At 42.8% G+C, this 16,090-nt stretch overlaps 1 protein-coding gene across 1 annotated transcript in view; it reads right to left on the reverse strand.

The window, feature by feature from the left end:
• The window catches only part of fbxo18 (F-box DNA helicase 1), a 20,706-nt gene extending 5,287 nt beyond the window's left edge, over positions 1–15,419 (reverse strand). Inside the window, exons 1-21 of the mRNA XM_017432565.2 lie at positions 15,030–15,419; positions 13,302–13,460; positions 12,545–13,158; positions 12,276–12,412; positions 11,552–11,699; positions 11,289–11,470; positions 11,132–11,206; positions 9,835–9,926; positions 9,212–9,380; positions 8,855–9,074; positions 8,697–8,784; positions 8,522–8,617; positions 8,278–8,414; positions 7,458–7,554; positions 7,060–7,226; positions 6,065–6,146; positions 5,292–5,486; positions 4,798–4,923; positions 4,592–4,698; positions 232–366; positions 7–156 (exon numbers count right to left, since the gene is read on the reverse strand). Coding sequence (XP_017288054.1) covers positions 7–156; positions 232–366; positions 4,592–4,698; positions 4,798–4,923; positions 5,292–5,486; positions 6,065–6,146; positions 7,060–7,226; positions 7,458–7,554; positions 8,278–8,414; positions 8,522–8,617; positions 8,697–8,784; positions 8,855–9,074; positions 9,212–9,380; positions 9,835–9,926; positions 11,132–11,206; positions 11,289–11,470; positions 11,552–11,699; positions 12,276–12,412; positions 12,545–13,158; positions 13,302–13,460; positions 15,030–15,048 — 3,195 coding nt within the window. The 5' untranslated portion in view covers positions 15,049–15,419. The remainder of the gene's footprint in view (positions 1–6; positions 157–231; positions 367–4,591; positions 4,699–4,797; positions 4,924–5,291; positions 5,487–6,064; positions 6,147–7,059; positions 7,227–7,457; positions 7,555–8,277; positions 8,415–8,521; positions 8,618–8,696; positions 8,785–8,854; positions 9,075–9,211; positions 9,381–9,834; positions 9,927–11,131; positions 11,207–11,288; positions 11,471–11,551; positions 11,700–12,275; positions 12,413–12,544; positions 13,159–13,301; positions 13,461–15,029) is intronic.
• Between the last annotated feature and the right edge of the window lie 671 nt (positions 15,420–16,090).

A 16,090-nucleotide genomic window follows, 5' to 3' on the forward strand; every position in this document is an offset into this window, starting at 1 on the left:
CAGCGCCAGGACAAACGGGTAGTGGATGGGCGGCCGGAGGTGGCGCGGGATCTCGGCCATCGAGAGGACGTCGTCCGTCATGAGGAAGGCCACGGGCCCGCTGCGCATCCACACGCACCGCTCGCACAGCGGGCCGCTGTGGGTCGCCCGATCCGTCTGCACAAAAACAAAAAGGAGGGTGCTACTTACTGATTTCATTAAACACCAAAAAAAAATGAAATGTTGTCTTACACATTGCTTGGTTTGTCTGGACATGATGAAAGCCGAGCCAGGCGTGAGGCAGTTGGGACAGTTTGGGATGGAGCAGGGAATAGGACCGCCGCCCGCCTCCGGGGAAACGGGCATTTGGGACTTCAGGAAGTATTCCTGCAGAAAACCAGGAAGGTGGCAAATTGACGAGGGGAGGCAACTTAGTTCACCGTTTAAAATGTCACAAGAACAAAAGGGACTTTATTTAGTCTAGTTACAAAACCATTGGATCTTTTTGTACCTTTTTCAACGTTGGTATATTTTTAAAAAAACAGCAGAAAATCAAGTTGGTTTATGAACTGCACCCGGAAAGAAGCCTGTGTCTGTCTGTTAGCAAAATAAATTCAAGATACAGCTGCCACAACCAAAAAAAACACTAAAATAAATAAATCAGTCAGTTTTATAGATACTGAGCTAAGATGTGGTAGTAAGAGTCATTTATAAACACACTCACAACATCACACAACACTGTGCTTAATGTTGTTTTAAAAGTTTGACGAAAAATGTCAATGTCACTGTCAAATTTATTTATATAGCACTTTCAAAACAGGTATAAAACTGCACCAAAGTGCTGTACAAGAACGATAACACAAATAATAAAACTAAGCACAAAACAATACATCAATTAAATGCCAAAGAGTAAAAATGAGTTTTAAGAAGCGCTTTAAAATGATCCAGGCTGTGGGCAGATCTAATCTGGAAAGGTAAGTTATTCCATAAAACAGGAGCAGCAACTGAAAAAGCTCGATCTCCTTTCCTCTTAAGTCGAGTCCGAGGAACTGTCAGTAGTAACTAATTATTTGATCGTAAAGTTCTGGACACAGACCGGAATTTAAAAAAAAATGTCTACTTTGTCGTTTCTCACCATAAGATGGATCGGAATCTGAAAGCTGCCGGGTGCCTTCAAGTTTTGTCCAGTTTTGCCAAGTGACAAAATCCGTTGCCGACTTTTTTTTCCCCCGCAATTCCGATCCCCTTGCTCTGCAGCTACCGTGTTAAAGAGCTGAGCTTGCCGGGACGTGGAGTGTGCGCAATAAAAAGCAAAAGAAAACAAAACAAACATCGAGTTTGTAAGATTCCAGCTTTATGGCTCACAGCAAGTGTCCTAATGACCCCCTAAGGCAGCCATTCACCGCCTTTTCAATCTGAACAGATTTATTTTTTTCCAGCTGAGAATGTTTGTACTTCAGAGAGCGGTTTACTCAGACACACATGTTCTCCCGCTTGTGAACAGAACCCCCATCTTTGGGCCTCGTGTTTGTTGCAAACGGAACCACCGGGCGATCTGACTGCAGACCTCGTGCCTCAGAACAGACCGCCACCCAAAATGAATACGAGCCGCCACATTTTAGATCTGCTCCAGCTTAAGCTTCATGTGCATATTTTTATGAACAACAACAAAAAAATAAATTAAAAATGGCTTTTAATTAATTCCAAACAATCCGTTCTTTGAAATATCCGTTCTCCGTTTGAAGATAAATTTACTACTCGAGGGGATGGGTGATTATAAACAGATTAGCCACAGTCATGGGAGGAACGACGTCTGCACAGAGTCAGAAAAAAAAAAAGATCTGCTTTTCTTTTTTCAGGTTCTAAGTTTTTTCAAATGGAACTTCAAATGCACAAAAACGCACAACAGATTCCCCCGGGCCATTATTTATTAAACAAAAACAACGCCAAAGTGGAACAACTAAGCCCTCCTCGTGATTCAACAGCTCCTAGAATCTGTTTAGCAGCAATAACTCTCAGCAGGGGGTTTCCGTTTGACTCTCATCAGCCTCTCACATGATAGTGTAAGAATTCTGGCCCACTCTTCTTTACATCACTGCTTCAGTTCATTGAGGTTCACAGTCATTTGTTTGTGCTCCGCTCCCTTAATGTCTCCCCTTCAATCAGGTTGAGGTCTGAGCTTTAACTTGACCGCAGCAGCAACTCGATTCTTTTCTTTTTGAGCCGTTCCGTTGTAGATCAGTTGCTGGGTTTGGGGTCATTGTTCTGCTGCATCATGACCCAGTTTGGTCCAAGGTTCAGCTGTCGGACAGATGGCCTCACATTTGACTCAGGAATCCTTTGATCTACAGAGGAGTTTATAAATAACCCATTGGCTGCAAGGAGCCCAAACCATTAGCTCCCCACCACCGCTGCTGACGTGCTGTTGTTCAGTTTTTGCTAGACATGGTGTGGTGCATTATGGGTAAACATCTCTACTTTGGTCTCGTCTGTCCAGAGGACATTGTTCCAGAAACCTTCATTCAGAGGCAACTCCAAACCTGTTATGATCCTTTTCGAGAGGAGACTTCCTCCTGCATCCCTTCCAAACAACCCAAACTTATTCAGGTTCAAGGTTAAAGGTCGTCCTGTCACGACCTTTAACCTTTAACCTGCTGACTGAGGCCCGTAGAGTCTAAGATGGAGCTGTAGGGTTTTTGCTAAATTTTCCTGATCACTGCACAGTCTGTCCTCAGAGGGAATTTTTGCTGGGACGAAAGTTTTCAAACTTCCCATCTCCAAAGCTTCAAAATGATTCGGAGCTCGCTGAAATTTGGCGATTTTTTTATTTTTATTTTTTTCACCTGGCAACGAGTTTGCTTTGTTTATGAGAGCGCTGGTTTGAAAACTGATCTCATCAGGGAATTTCCATAGCTTTACAAAGACGCCAAACATTATACAGAGGGATTTTCTGGCACAAATGAAACAAACGTTGCACCTCTTTTCAAGACCCTCATCGCTGAGGACTTTGAATAGAGAAAGTTTTTAGTTTTCAAGATGAGTGTTTTTTTTCTCAACTGCAATTCAACAGGCCATACAAATATACGTCCTTTAGTGTTCATAGTGTTTGATTCCAAGAACTAAAACATCAAGACAGACTTTACAGGAGAGTAAAAAGAGTAGTTTCTGAAAACATACTTGTTAGAAAACTGTGATTTAAAATGTAGATGGGGAAGATTATAAACTATTTTAGTTACCAGGATCCCTAGATGGTGTCCTTATAAACTCAAGATCTCAGTTACGGCAAAAAAAAATTAAATTAAATTTTAAAAAAATCAGTGTTTTCACGTTTGTTTTTAAATGCAGCCTGTGCTCATTTTGCCAATACGGATCAGCTTTTTGTTCAGCAAATAAAGACAGGGTGGAATTTGATGTGTGGTTTCGTATACTTCAGGTTCGACTTGGATAATTCTACAACCTGGTGAAGACCGGATTTTCTTGTCATGTCCCGATACGTAAACTGGCTTTCTTATTCCCTGGGACTTTATGTGATGAAGCTGGAGCATTTCAGTTATGATCTATGCAAGCTGTACTTTCTCAAGGCTCTGTCAGAAAGCAGTTTACAGCAACTGTGTGTTCTGTTCAACACCCTCACAAACTATGAGCTCATGGTCCAGATGTGCTCAGAAAGGAACATGTTTCATTCTTTAAAAGAAGTAAACATTGTTTCAATAAGTGGTATTGCATTATTTGTATCCTGCAGTGATGGTTTTTCTTCTCGCACTGCTTGAAAGCTAGAATAACACACCAACTTATGGACACTTACAAAGAAAAGGAAAGCAGCGCTGTATTTATTCAGCTGTAAATCTTGCCTGAACTCAAGTTTGTTTATGATTCCATGCATCCTCGGCTTTTAAAGTACCACCGTTTAGGTTTTTTTTTCTCTCTTATTTCTGAGACTCAGAGGAAAGCTTTAACGCCTATCTCATAAAACAGATTAAAAAAAAGGTTGTTTTCCTTGAATTAGCGGATGTGAAAACAACTAACCTGCATCCTAAAATCCACTGTATTATCGAAGTTATCTGACTTTATGAGCAGGACTTTACACAGTTTTTAGAACCACACTTTTAGGACGGTTCTAAAACCCAAAGTGTGTTCAGATGTTCCACTACATCACTTCCTGCTGAACTCTGTATTCCTCCGCCGTAATATTTCCACTACCGTTAGCATAATGCTAAAGCTACATAATATTATACTTTTTTTTCCGAGTTTCAAACACACAGACTACTTTTTTGTTATTTTATTATCAAATGTATCTTTATGTGCTAACTGTGCATGTATATTTAAATGTTAGAAAGGATAGTTTATTATAGTTTTTTAAGCTCTCAGTTGTGTCTAACTGCGTCGATGCGCATCAACATGCATCCGAATCAGGAAATTAATCAAGACTTAAAGGAATAATCCTGCTCTTTCTTTAGTCTTTTTGTTTTCTAAAGTCACACAGGGGGATGAGATGGTGTTTCAGTTCCAGCTGACTAAATCTACGTGCTCTTGGACCGGCCTTTCAGACAAAAATCAAAATAAGAGCGCACGGCGCTGCGCGGTTCAAACAAGAAGCGTGACGATGGCCCACCTTAGCCACCGAGAGGATTCGGAAGATGTTCTTCGTGGCAACCAGCGAGGTTCTGGCCCGAGTCACCGCCACGTACAGCAGGTTCCACTCGTCATTCGAAATTTTAGCTTTCCGGGGGGGCGGAGGGGGGACAAAAGCAGAACGTCAAGTCGCGAGCACCAGAACGCCTGATGTGGAATACGTGGAGAGAAATGATAAAGACGTACAAAACGAGAAGTCAGGAACAAAGCAGAAGTTGTGTCCTGACGTGGGGACGTTGGCGAAGTCATCGTTGACGATCACAGTGTCAAACTCCAGACCCTTGGCCTTGTGGACAGTCCCAACTATGAAGTCTGGAAAGGAAATGAAAGGACACAAATAGAAAACTGTTTAAAATAACATTTACGTTTCAGTAGAAGAACAAAAATGTAAGCACCCTTTAGTTAGTGGAAATGTTGTTTTTTTTATAGCTCCTATGAGTGGTCCAGGTGAGAAAACATACACCGAGTCATCAGCCTACGCCTCGTTCCCACAGCACAGCCTTTTATTGTTTGAACAAATAATAACAAGTTTTAATTAAAAGCCCGTTAGCTTATTTCAGTTCCTTTACGTTTCACTTTCATGAAAGTTATTTCTGTTATTCGGAATATAACAGATGTAAGAGGTAAATAGAAGTCCCCAGGCTGTGTGTATATAAGTGTGCGTTTGTTTTCACGCATACCTGCTTTGTGAAAGCTGCTTTCAAAGCAACAGTGCAGCCGTGCCACCAGTTCAGGGAGGCGCGTTCGGTAATTCTTCACAATGTTCACTTTCGCCTCCAGCTCCTTGTCTTCGGTTTGATCGACGTATTTCATAAAGGCCTGGAAGGCGCCGTCTTCTTTCTTCGAAAATGAGCGAACGAGGGGATCTTTAATGGCTGCGGGGCAGAGCAGATTCAATGGGACATTATTAGCAAACGCATGTCCTCCGAACACCCCCAGCCCCCCCAGCCGGACACCCATCCTGAGCCCGGTTCTGGTTCTGCTGGAGGTTCCTTCCTTTTAAAAGGGAATCGCTCCTTTTTGCTGTCGCCACCGTGCTGCTCAGGACGGGGGGGCAGTAATGAAGTGAAGATCGGAGCAACTGCTGGCTTCCTTGGATAACTTTTATTGGCATTTCATAATGTGCTGTATGTGAATATATTATTGAATTGACTGCAATTAGATTTGAATATGGATCAGTTTTGAAATGAATTCAAACTTATTTTTGCTGTATGAAGATGTTTGTTTTAAATCGACCGTGACAGGTTTTTTTTAAGCTCTCAGGCTCCCCCTATAGTTGAGAGATGTAACAGCACTGTAATAACTATAACAGTTCTTCTCTCTAAGAGGCAACAGAAATTGTTTTTCTGATCATATAAAACAGACATCCGGCGTCACACAAACAATATAGAATTACAAACTGCATGACCTTTGTCTGCACAATCTGTTTAACCGTGCTGTGAACAAATCTTACATTTCAATTTGTCTTTCTGTCCTTCCGAAGTCATCAGGTTGTAGATGTCCATGATCTTGTCGAGCCCAATGTTATGGACCCCCTGCAGGAAAATGTACAAAATTACAATCATTAAATAAACCAAAGTGCCCCCACCCCCACCCACCACCAATCGTCACAGTGGGGATGGTGTGTTCAGGGTTAGGTTTTTACATTTCGGTTTAAATATTCAGTTTTGGTCTAATCTGAGCAGAGCAGCTTCTTCCACACGTTTGCTGTGTTTGTACACAGTTTGTGACAAACCAAATGGCTTTCTTTCAACAATGACTTTCTTCTCCATTCTTCAGTAAAAGGCCAGATTTGTGGACTCTCATAACTAATAGGTGTCCTGATCCACCTGAGCTGTGGATTTCTGCCGCTGCTCCGAGAGTTACTGTGGACTTCTTGCCTGCCTCTCAGATTAATGATCTCCTTAGCTGGTATATCAGATTAGGTGCACGGCCATTGTCTTTTCCATTTTCAAATGATGAACTGAACCAAGTTCTGGGAGATGTTCAAAGCCTGGGATTTTCTATAATCCTGCTTTAAACTTGTCAACAACTTCCTATTTGACCTGTCTGGTGTTTTCCTTGGTCTTCATGATGCTGTTTGATGATTCGTGTTCTGTAATGAACACCTCCGAGGCCTTCACAGAACAGATGGATTTATTCTGGGACTGAATTGCACACAGCTGGTGACTTCTGAAGGCGACTGGTTGAACAGGATTTTTGTTCGGGGTATCAGAATAAAGGGGGCTGAATATAAACACACGCCACACTTTTCAGATTTTTGGTTGTAAAATAAAATAAAAAATTGAGAGCCATGTAACATTTTCCAACCACTTCACAATTACGTGCTACCCTCGTGTCACATTAAATCTCAGTCAAATACTTGAGAGTTTGTGGCTGGAACGGGACAAAATGTGGAGGGGTGTGAAGCCTTTTTTTTTCCAGAGGCACTGTACATCTACCACTCACCCCGATGAAGTGGATGCGGCAGTGCAGGTTAGCGTCTGTGAGCTGGACCGCTGTTTTGAAGACACCGAGGTTGCACCTGGACAGGATGCCGATCTCCCCCGGGCTGTGGCTCACTCCGGTCTTCATCGCCTCCAGAGCCTTGTTGGCCGTCTCGTCACACACGCCGCCTACAGAATTACCAGCGGAGTCAGCCATTAATGCTCACAAAAAGCCACAACTTCTGCCTTTTATTAAGGTTAACACTAAGTAACATTTGTTTGAAACACATAAAACTTTCCAACAGGACATTGCTTGTTGAAAGTAGTTTTGTGCACAGATGAGGCTGAGAAGTGAGGGATTCCAGATGAAAGATCAGCTTGACTTCTCAGATGCAAAGGGAAGTTATTTGTCGAACTTACCCTTCTGCTTTCCTCCCACAAGAATCTTCTGAACCCCCTTGCAAACTCTGAGGATGGTGGCGCCCACGTAGGCGATCTCTGCGCCGAATCGAAAGCTCTGGAGAAACAAAAAAAATCATAGGAACTGAAGTTCATTTTATTAATCGGCAACAAAGTGCCGAGCGTAAAACAGCTCTAGGAAGAGTTAACGTTATTAGCATTGTACAGAAAAGCAGAATTTAAAGAAAAATACAGCCACAAGCAAGAAAACCCTTAGTGTTTAAGACATGAACATCATATCTAATATCACTGAATTGATACTAGACATGTTCTATAAAACCTGATCAAATATATTTGGCTTTTGCTTGCACTTGAAACTACATTCTGTGTCCGAACAGACAAATAATGGATGCTTGTCTTTTTCCTTTCAGATAAAAGCAACACTGGTTGTGTGGTCATAAGGCTCAAGGGCCAAAAAATGACCCAATGACAGCTTCACTCTGGCCCTTCACGTCCTCAAAGTAAAATAAAACCTGAAATAAATTATTGGCAACCAAGATTTTAATACTAAATCTTAAAGATGAGTAAAAAAATAGGTCAATACTGCCTTGTATGCTGTTCACAACAAAGTGGGACTCTGTTTTTTATTTCAATGGGATGAAACATTTCTTTGTCGAGTTTGTAAAGTCAAAGGTTGTGATGACAAACGGGCAAAAAAAAAAAAAAAAAAAATCAAACAAAAAAAGTGGAAATTTTACATTTTTAACAACGTTAAAGCAAAACTTTTTGCCCCACTGACCGCTGCTGCTTCTGTTCTGAGTGTGTGTGTGTGTGCGTTTACCTGTGTGAGGTAGAAGATGTGCGTGTGGTTAGCGATGTCTAAGGCGTTGACGGCTCCTTTGAAGGTGTAGATCTGCTGGTGGGGATCTCCGACCAGGATTTTCCCACAGCGCTGGGACAGCAGCACGTCCATGATGGCTGCAATGGGAGACAGTGTAGAAAACACAACCCTGGTGATGTTACAAAGCTGGGCGAAACAAAAACAAGGGGTGCTCTTCCACAGGAAAGAATGATCCCTACGGTACCGGGCGTGCAGTCCTGAGCCTCGTCGATGAAAATTGCATCGTATCGGTCTGACAGGCACGGCTTAGGGTTTCTGAGCTGCCACAACTTCAGGTAACCTGGAAGGGAAAGACTCCGGTAATCTTTATTGTCCTAAATCTCCCTCATCTTGACTTCACCGAGCTCAAGTCGCCGTACCATCGTGGGTCATGTAGTAGGCATGTTTGGATTTCTCCTTGATGTCCTTCATTTTGTTCCAGATCCTCGTTGCATCTTGGACAAACATCTAAAAAGACGACAAAACGTAATGCGTTTCTGCTGCTCATTACTTACTGAACGATGTGAAACCTTCATACCATTTGCTCTTCGAGATTTATGAACGTCCGGAGGCCCTTGTGGGAGACGTAGTCCTCGGGGACGTGTCTGGGGATGATGGTCGGGTCCGCCGACGCCATGAACGCATTGAGAACCGTGGCCACAACTTTCGCTTTGGCGAAGCCGCCACGTCCTGACGGCAGAACAAAGTTGATGGAGAACGGCTTCAAGTTGAAGGTCAGCTTCTTGTTATTTGCATATCTGCCACAGGGGGGAGCGCAGAAGAGTGACAGGTGAGTGCATTTCAAAGTGGAATGAATGCTTGATGAGCTTTTTTTTTTTTTTTTTTTTTTAAAAAAAAAGCAAATATGTGCAAACGTTTGCTAATCAGTGGTTACCTCCTGCCAACATCATTGTAGGCTAAAGAGTGGACAGTCTTGCAGTCCACGTTGCAGGGGAAGCGGCGGCGTGCCTCACAAGCCACGGAGTTGTTGAAAGCCACATAGAGGAAGCGGAGGTGCGGCCGCTGCTCAGCATACTTTATCAGCGTGGTCGTTTTCCCCGTGCCTGCATTGTACGTTTTTGTTTTTTTAAAGGAGCAGAAATTGGTTTTTGGAATGGGCCCCGTTCGTTAATCCAGTCAAAATTAAACTCTTATTCTCCAAACTGAAGTTGCTCACTGAGCTATCTACAACGACTGAGACAATAATCGTTTAAAAAAAAACATTCCACAGAGCCCCACTTTAACAGATCTAAACTCACAGTGTGTGACCCGTGATTATCTCACAGAGGAGATAATCAAAAGTACAACTGAAAGGTCTGGTGTCTCAGTGCTTACTAAATGGAATTTATGCCCAGATTTAGTCCAAAGAGCAAAATTAGTTATCTAAAGCAACATCTGTTTGATTTTAGAGCTGAAATTTAGGCCAAAGCAACCTGTGATGGATTAATGATGCAGCAGGAAATGCAGAAAGTGCTCCTCTGGTGTTTTAAGTGCTGATAAACCACGAACTGGCTGTACCTGCGAACGCTATGATCTTGACCACGTGGTCGTGCTGGACATCGTGGCTCAGGATCTGCTGCTGTTCTCCTGTGAGCTGGATCTGGGGGCTCCTGGCACGGACATAAACACAACCTGGTCAACAAACGGTCTGAGCTGACTGGACAGCTCGTCAGAGCCTCAGAAAACAGGGATAAAAACAAAGCTTGAATGTGCATTCTGTCAGGACAAACGCTTGGAGACAGAGTTTTACCGTGAGGTTCCTGGGTGGATATACTGTTATACTGAACTTTTATTGCTACCGAACTGACAACAAATGTGAATGTAATCAAAGTCAGCTTGTTGTATCTTAAATGATAATGATGAGCTGCTCTTTATTGGTGCTGAACTCGAGGGTTACGGCTGATAAAGTAAAAGTTCCTAAACTGCAAATGAGAAAACTGCTTTAAATTGATCTTAAAATGATAGCTCTGATCCTTTGGAGTTCTGTGGAAAGGCCATGAACAGTTAATATCTTACCTGCAGCAGATGGCTCTTTGAATGATCCCAGTTTGAAGAACTGGTCAACTCTGACCGAACTGACGAGCTAACGGCTAATCTTAGCGGGGAAAAGACCAAAGTGGACTGCTGCTGTCTTCATCAGCTTGGAATTATAATCCATAGAAATCTATGGTTATTTGCAAACACAAATGGTGGCAATGAGCAGCAGCAACTAGCTGTAGCAGTTCCATGCCAGTTTAGAGCACGTCTAGCAAAAAGGTATTGTAATATTTCTGCTGGAATAACCACGTTAAAACAAAGTTGTTGGAGATGTTTAAAGTACTTTAACAACTTTAAGTGTTAGCTCATCGATCTGGTCAGAGTTAAACTCAGTTCCTCCACACTGAGGTTGTTTAAAGAGCCATCTACAACAGGTAAGATACTGTTTTTAGCTGACAACAGAACTGCACTTCAGAAGATCAGAGCTTTTACTTTAACGCATGCTTTTCAGATTTTTGTATTGGACAAAAAAGAAAAAAAGAAATTGGATTTTTATTATTTTTTTAAGACCATTATTTTAGAAATTTACATTAAATGTATCTTTTGAACCGTGCATTATATTTTTTTAAATCATAAAAAAAGAAAAAAAAAAGTGTTTCCTTTGTTGTATCATGAATACTAAAAGAAAAATGAAGGCTGCAATAAAATCAACATTGGCCTAGTTTTAGTTTTTGAATGTTTTGTAAGATTGCAGACACTCTAAATGAGCTTTTTGATATAAAAAGTGAAAGAATGATGACAAGACGGCAGCATAAAAACATCCTTGTTCTGAACTCACCCCGTCTGACCAGAACTGACAGAAAACGGCCCGTTCTCCAGCAGGTGAAGCACGTAGTAGATGTTGTAATGCAGCCTGTGCAGACAAGAAATAAAAGAGAGACGTTCGTGGACAGGCTGGGATAAAGGAGGTAAACTCTGACAGCCGTGGCTCAGACCTGTTGCTGATGTGAATATTGCTCCTCTCTAAAGCGAGCAACATCATGGCCATGTGGCTGAGGTACTCTGTGACGGCGGTTAGCGACATGCAGCCCGCGAGCAGAGACGCCAAGTCCTGCACGTCGCCGACGCGCTCGCTGAGGAGCAGTATCGCGGCCATGGCTGCATACGGGTTAGGACCCTGCGGAACGGGACGGGAGACAAATTATTCTCGCGGTGAGGAGCTCGTTACGGCAGAACACCGCTTTCATCCGCGCCGTACCTCCACGCCGAGCTGAAGGAACTTCTGAATGTCAGGAATGCGCAATCTGATGGAGGCTTCGGCCTGAGGGAAGAGGCGATGCTTCTTGACGCGCTCCAGAACTTCCTCTGGCCTCACACGCTCCCCGATTTTATGCTGAGCCATTAAACTGCACAGAATGACCGTTTCACAAAGTTAGAATTCAAACAGAGAAAAATGACTAAATTAAACCCGGATCACAGTGGCTTCAAAAAGTATTCACACCCTACATGTCACTCTAAGACGTTCACAGAGTTTTGTCCCTGAGCTGTGTTCTCTGTGTGCTTTGGGTTGTTGTCAGGGTGAAAGGTGAACCTTCAGGGCAGTCTGAGGTCCTGAGCACTCAGAAACAGGTTTTTGCTGAGGATTCTTCCATTGAAGATTTATGGAACATTCAATGCAGCATTTTTTTAAAATAACTTCCTCCAGATCCGGGCTCTGAAACAAACCAGTCTCTGAAATCAAGAGAAATGGGAGGCCACACCTTGCAGATGCTGTTGCAAAAGGTGGATACGTCTGTAAATGGGATACTTCTGGTTTTCATTTGAAATAAATTTATTAAATTGTTTGACATCCTGCCATTAAAGTGTAGATTATTAGGGGAAAAAATTAATTTATTGGATCGTGGCGTCGGGCTATAACATAGCAAAACAGCAAAAAGTGAAAACTTTCTGGAGCCACTGTCTGTAAATAAACTCAGACTCACACAACAAGGTTTCGTAAGCTGTGCTCCGAAGGCGAAGGACCTTTGATGTTACTGTTCTTCAGTATGAAGAAGACCTCCCGCATCGTCTCGGTTTCTTTCATCATGTAGCGGTAGTATTGCTTCTTAAAAGGTACAAACTGTGACAAGGAACAACACAACATTCACAAACTTTTCCTGTTTTCAGTAATCAAGGCTCAAATAATGGGTGTTAACTTTGTATCTCTGAGCAGTACGAACTAAAATCTGCTAACATCAGGGACTTGTCTTACCGTGGCGTCCTGAACGATGTTCTTCCAGCGGTGACACACGAGGCTGGCGTTGCGGTAAAGGTCTGCTGCAGGAAGCAGACACAGTATTTGCCTCAGCACCTCCTCTGGGAGGTCGTCCATGCAGCCCTGAGGCTGGAGCATGACTCTCCTGCTCCCCAGCAGTCCGAAGTGAGCGTCTGGGAGAGGCTCCACCTCTTCCTCCTCGTGTCCACTGCAGCGTTCGTCGAAGACCCCGTCGTCCCCAAACATCTCGGCTGTCAGCCCCTCCAGATAGTCTTCCTCTTTCAGCTCCCGCTCGGGCGCCGAACCAGCTCCTGACCAGCAGGTTTCTCCAAAGGGCCTCCTCTCTGGCAGCATTTCTGCAGCTAACAGACTCTCATCGTCAATCTCGTCTTCCTCCGTTGCCACAGGCTCACATTGGGTGGCCAACAGGCTAACATCATCATCATCCTCCTCCTCATCTTCTTGTTCCATAAACGCAGATCCTTCTTTGGGATGTGTGGATGTGGAGGGCAGAGGTTTGTTCGGACTGGAACTGATGACTTTTGTCACGGAGTAGAAGTCGTTGATGGCCTTCTGTTTCCCGGAGGGGCTTCCTGTGGCAGGAGCTGCTGCTTTAAAGATTAAAATAGAAAAGAATCAACTTTCAGATTAAGTCATACTGAAGACAAACGAGACAGTCGGAATCAAACAGCATATAAATATGTGCGCGCTTAGATTCGTTTAAGCATCTGCAGCAGGATTTAAGGTGGATTACCAGACTTCCATCGCTTTCTGGGGGTCCTGGGGTAAAGCCCTCGGTTGGGGTCGTGGTTGCTCCGCCCCTGGTTGCATGTACAGGGTTGGGTGAGAGAATCTGCACCTTGTCTCAGTTCGTCACAGTCCTGTGCAGTAAGGTGCTTCCTCTTGGCTCTTCCTGAAAAACAACAAATAATTCTCATAATAAGTTTGTGTAAGCAAACAATCATAATGCTGGAGTAATCTTTATAGAATACACCAAGCTTGATTTATTATAGGAAATACTATTTTTGTTACTATAACATTCATAAAGCCAGTTTCTCGCCAGGTTACAACTGGTGGACAGTAGTTTGGGAACAGGATTTGCAAGGGACTTTCCAAAATGTCTTGAAACGTTTGCAGGGTCGTCGCAGGCTTTCCAGACCTTTCCTGAACAATTCTCACTTTAGTTTCCATAATTTTAGAGCACTAGAGCTGTGTTTTTGTGAACTGTGAACCTGTTTTCTTATTACTGTATGAAAACGTGTTTGTACTTGAATCTTGACACTGTATACATCGTTTGCACTTGCAAAGTAAAATGTGCATTGAAATCTTTGTGGAAAAAAAAACAAAGAAAAAACACAGTCTGCCCAGCTGAAATGCAGAACCTCCCTTCAGCTTCACAGGAGGTTTCCTCCCTGATCTCTCCTTGTGGCACCTGTGTTGCTGTTTCACATGTTTACCATCTAGTCAACCTCTCACAGAGTATGTGTGTGAATGAGACGGAGGCAGGTGGAACAGTGAGGCTACAAGGAGCAGAGGTCACAAAGGTGCAGGACTTAAAGGTCTTAGGGTCGACTGTCCAGGAAAACGGAAAGTGAGGTAAAGAGATGAAGAAGAGAGTCCAGGCAGGATGGAGTGGATGGAGAAAAGTTTCAGGAGTGATTTGTGACAAAAGGGTGGCAGCAAAGGTCAAAGGAAAGGTTTACAGACAGTGGTGAGAGCAGCCATGTTGTATGGTTTGGAGACAGTGGGACTGACAAAAAGACAGGAGACAGAACTGGAAGTGGCAGAGCTGAAGATGTTGAGGTTCTCCTTGGAAGTGACAAGGATGGACAGGATTAGGAATGAGGTCATCAGAGGTACAGCACAGGTTAAATGACTGGGAGATAAAGTTAGAGAGGCCAGACTGAGATGGTTTGGACATGTGCAGAGGAGGGACAGTGGGTATATTGGTAGAAGGATGTTAGAGATGCAGCTGCCAGGAAAAAAGACAAAGAGGAGATATATGGATGCAGTTAGAGAGGACATGGACATAGTTGGAGTGAGGACAGAGGACACAGAAGACAGAGTTGGATGGAGGAGGATGACTCGCTGTGGTGAGACCTGAAAAGAAAACAGCCAAAAGAAAAAGAAGTCCCCCAGTCAACCTCCCCATCTGCAAATCCCACCACTCATGCTCACCTCACTGCCTCATTTCATTCATTTTGGTCCCATAATTTCAGTTTCGTGCACAGTATTTTTGACTTCTGCCCTCGTGCACAGGTATTTTATTATCTGCTTGCATTTTTTATCAATAAAAGAAGCACCTATCAATTTGTAGTATATTTGTATTGTGTTTTTTACCGTATCCGGCACAGTCAAAGCTACTGGAACCTTCTAAGAGCTTATATGAGCAAGAAACGAGGTAAAATGTGCTAATTTCTACGTTTTGCTGCTGCTAATGCTAACATAGTTTGTTTGCTTGTCGCCTCTAAATGAAACTCACCTTTTACAGCCACCTCCATCTTGGTAACCACACCAGCCACCCCGGGATTTATTGGAGCAAATCTAAAACTCTGTTAAAACAAAAAGAAGAAGGTCGTCGAAACGGTACATTTACAAAATAACGCCTTTAACCGTGAACAATGACTGAGGCTGAGGTGGTTGTTAACCTCGATGAAGGAGGAAGTTAGGGGCAAAAAACTACAGCTAGCTCATTTAAACGCCTTTTTTCGTTAACGTTACCTCGAACCTTAACGTCCCCAAACACTAACCGTTCGAAAAAGTCCAAATTTCCGGGCCCATTTTTGCTAAAAAAAATAACGTTTTAAAAGGCACTTTTTTGCACAACTTTTCTGTGGCTCTAATGAACGAAAACAAGTTGCTGCCTCGTGATTGGTCGGCTTCTTCTTCCTTGAATTTTATTGGTTGTCGGGATAAACACCACAAAGGTTTAGCATCGCCCCCTGCTGGTAGAGTTTGATATAGCAATCTTCATTCTTTCGCATTTGCAGACTTTGTAAAACGTTCGTGCGTTCAAATGACCAAAATGTAGTTATATTAAAATCTAGATGTCAAAATCGTTTAATAAACAACGCCAAGCTGTTTTGTTAAATTGTTCTTGGACATCTAAACTGCACCGGAAAGGGTCAATGGAGGAGAAAAAAAAAACAACAAAACGATCTCTTGAGAAGAGTTCTTGCTTATTTGCCCATGTTGGTGGATTTCAATGAAACTCTCAGAAAGTAATCACAGGATGTATGTCCACAGCTGATTAACTTTAGGAGTCAACCCAATTATAGATGGTCGCCGCAGCTTAACTACCTTGGCCAACACATAAATGGCTACAACTCGTCCATTTTATAGATAATGACATCAAATTTAATCAATCAATCAATCAAATTTTATTTGTATAGCACATTTTAGCAGCAAGGCATTTCAAGGTGCTTTACATAATTAAAAAACAAAATAAAAACAGCATGTGACAATGAATAAACAGTAAGAAAGAGACAAACATCAAAAACCCGCACTCTAACCCTAATTTAGCCATAAGCAACTCTAAACAGG

The sequence above is a fragment of the Kryptolebias marmoratus genome, linkage group LG18 (assembly GCF_001649575.2).
Source record: "Kryptolebias marmoratus isolate JLee-2015 linkage group LG18, ASM164957v2, whole genome shotgun sequence".
Taxonomy (NCBI): domain Eukaryota; kingdom Metazoa; phylum Chordata; class Actinopteri; order Cyprinodontiformes; family Rivulidae; genus Kryptolebias; species Kryptolebias marmoratus.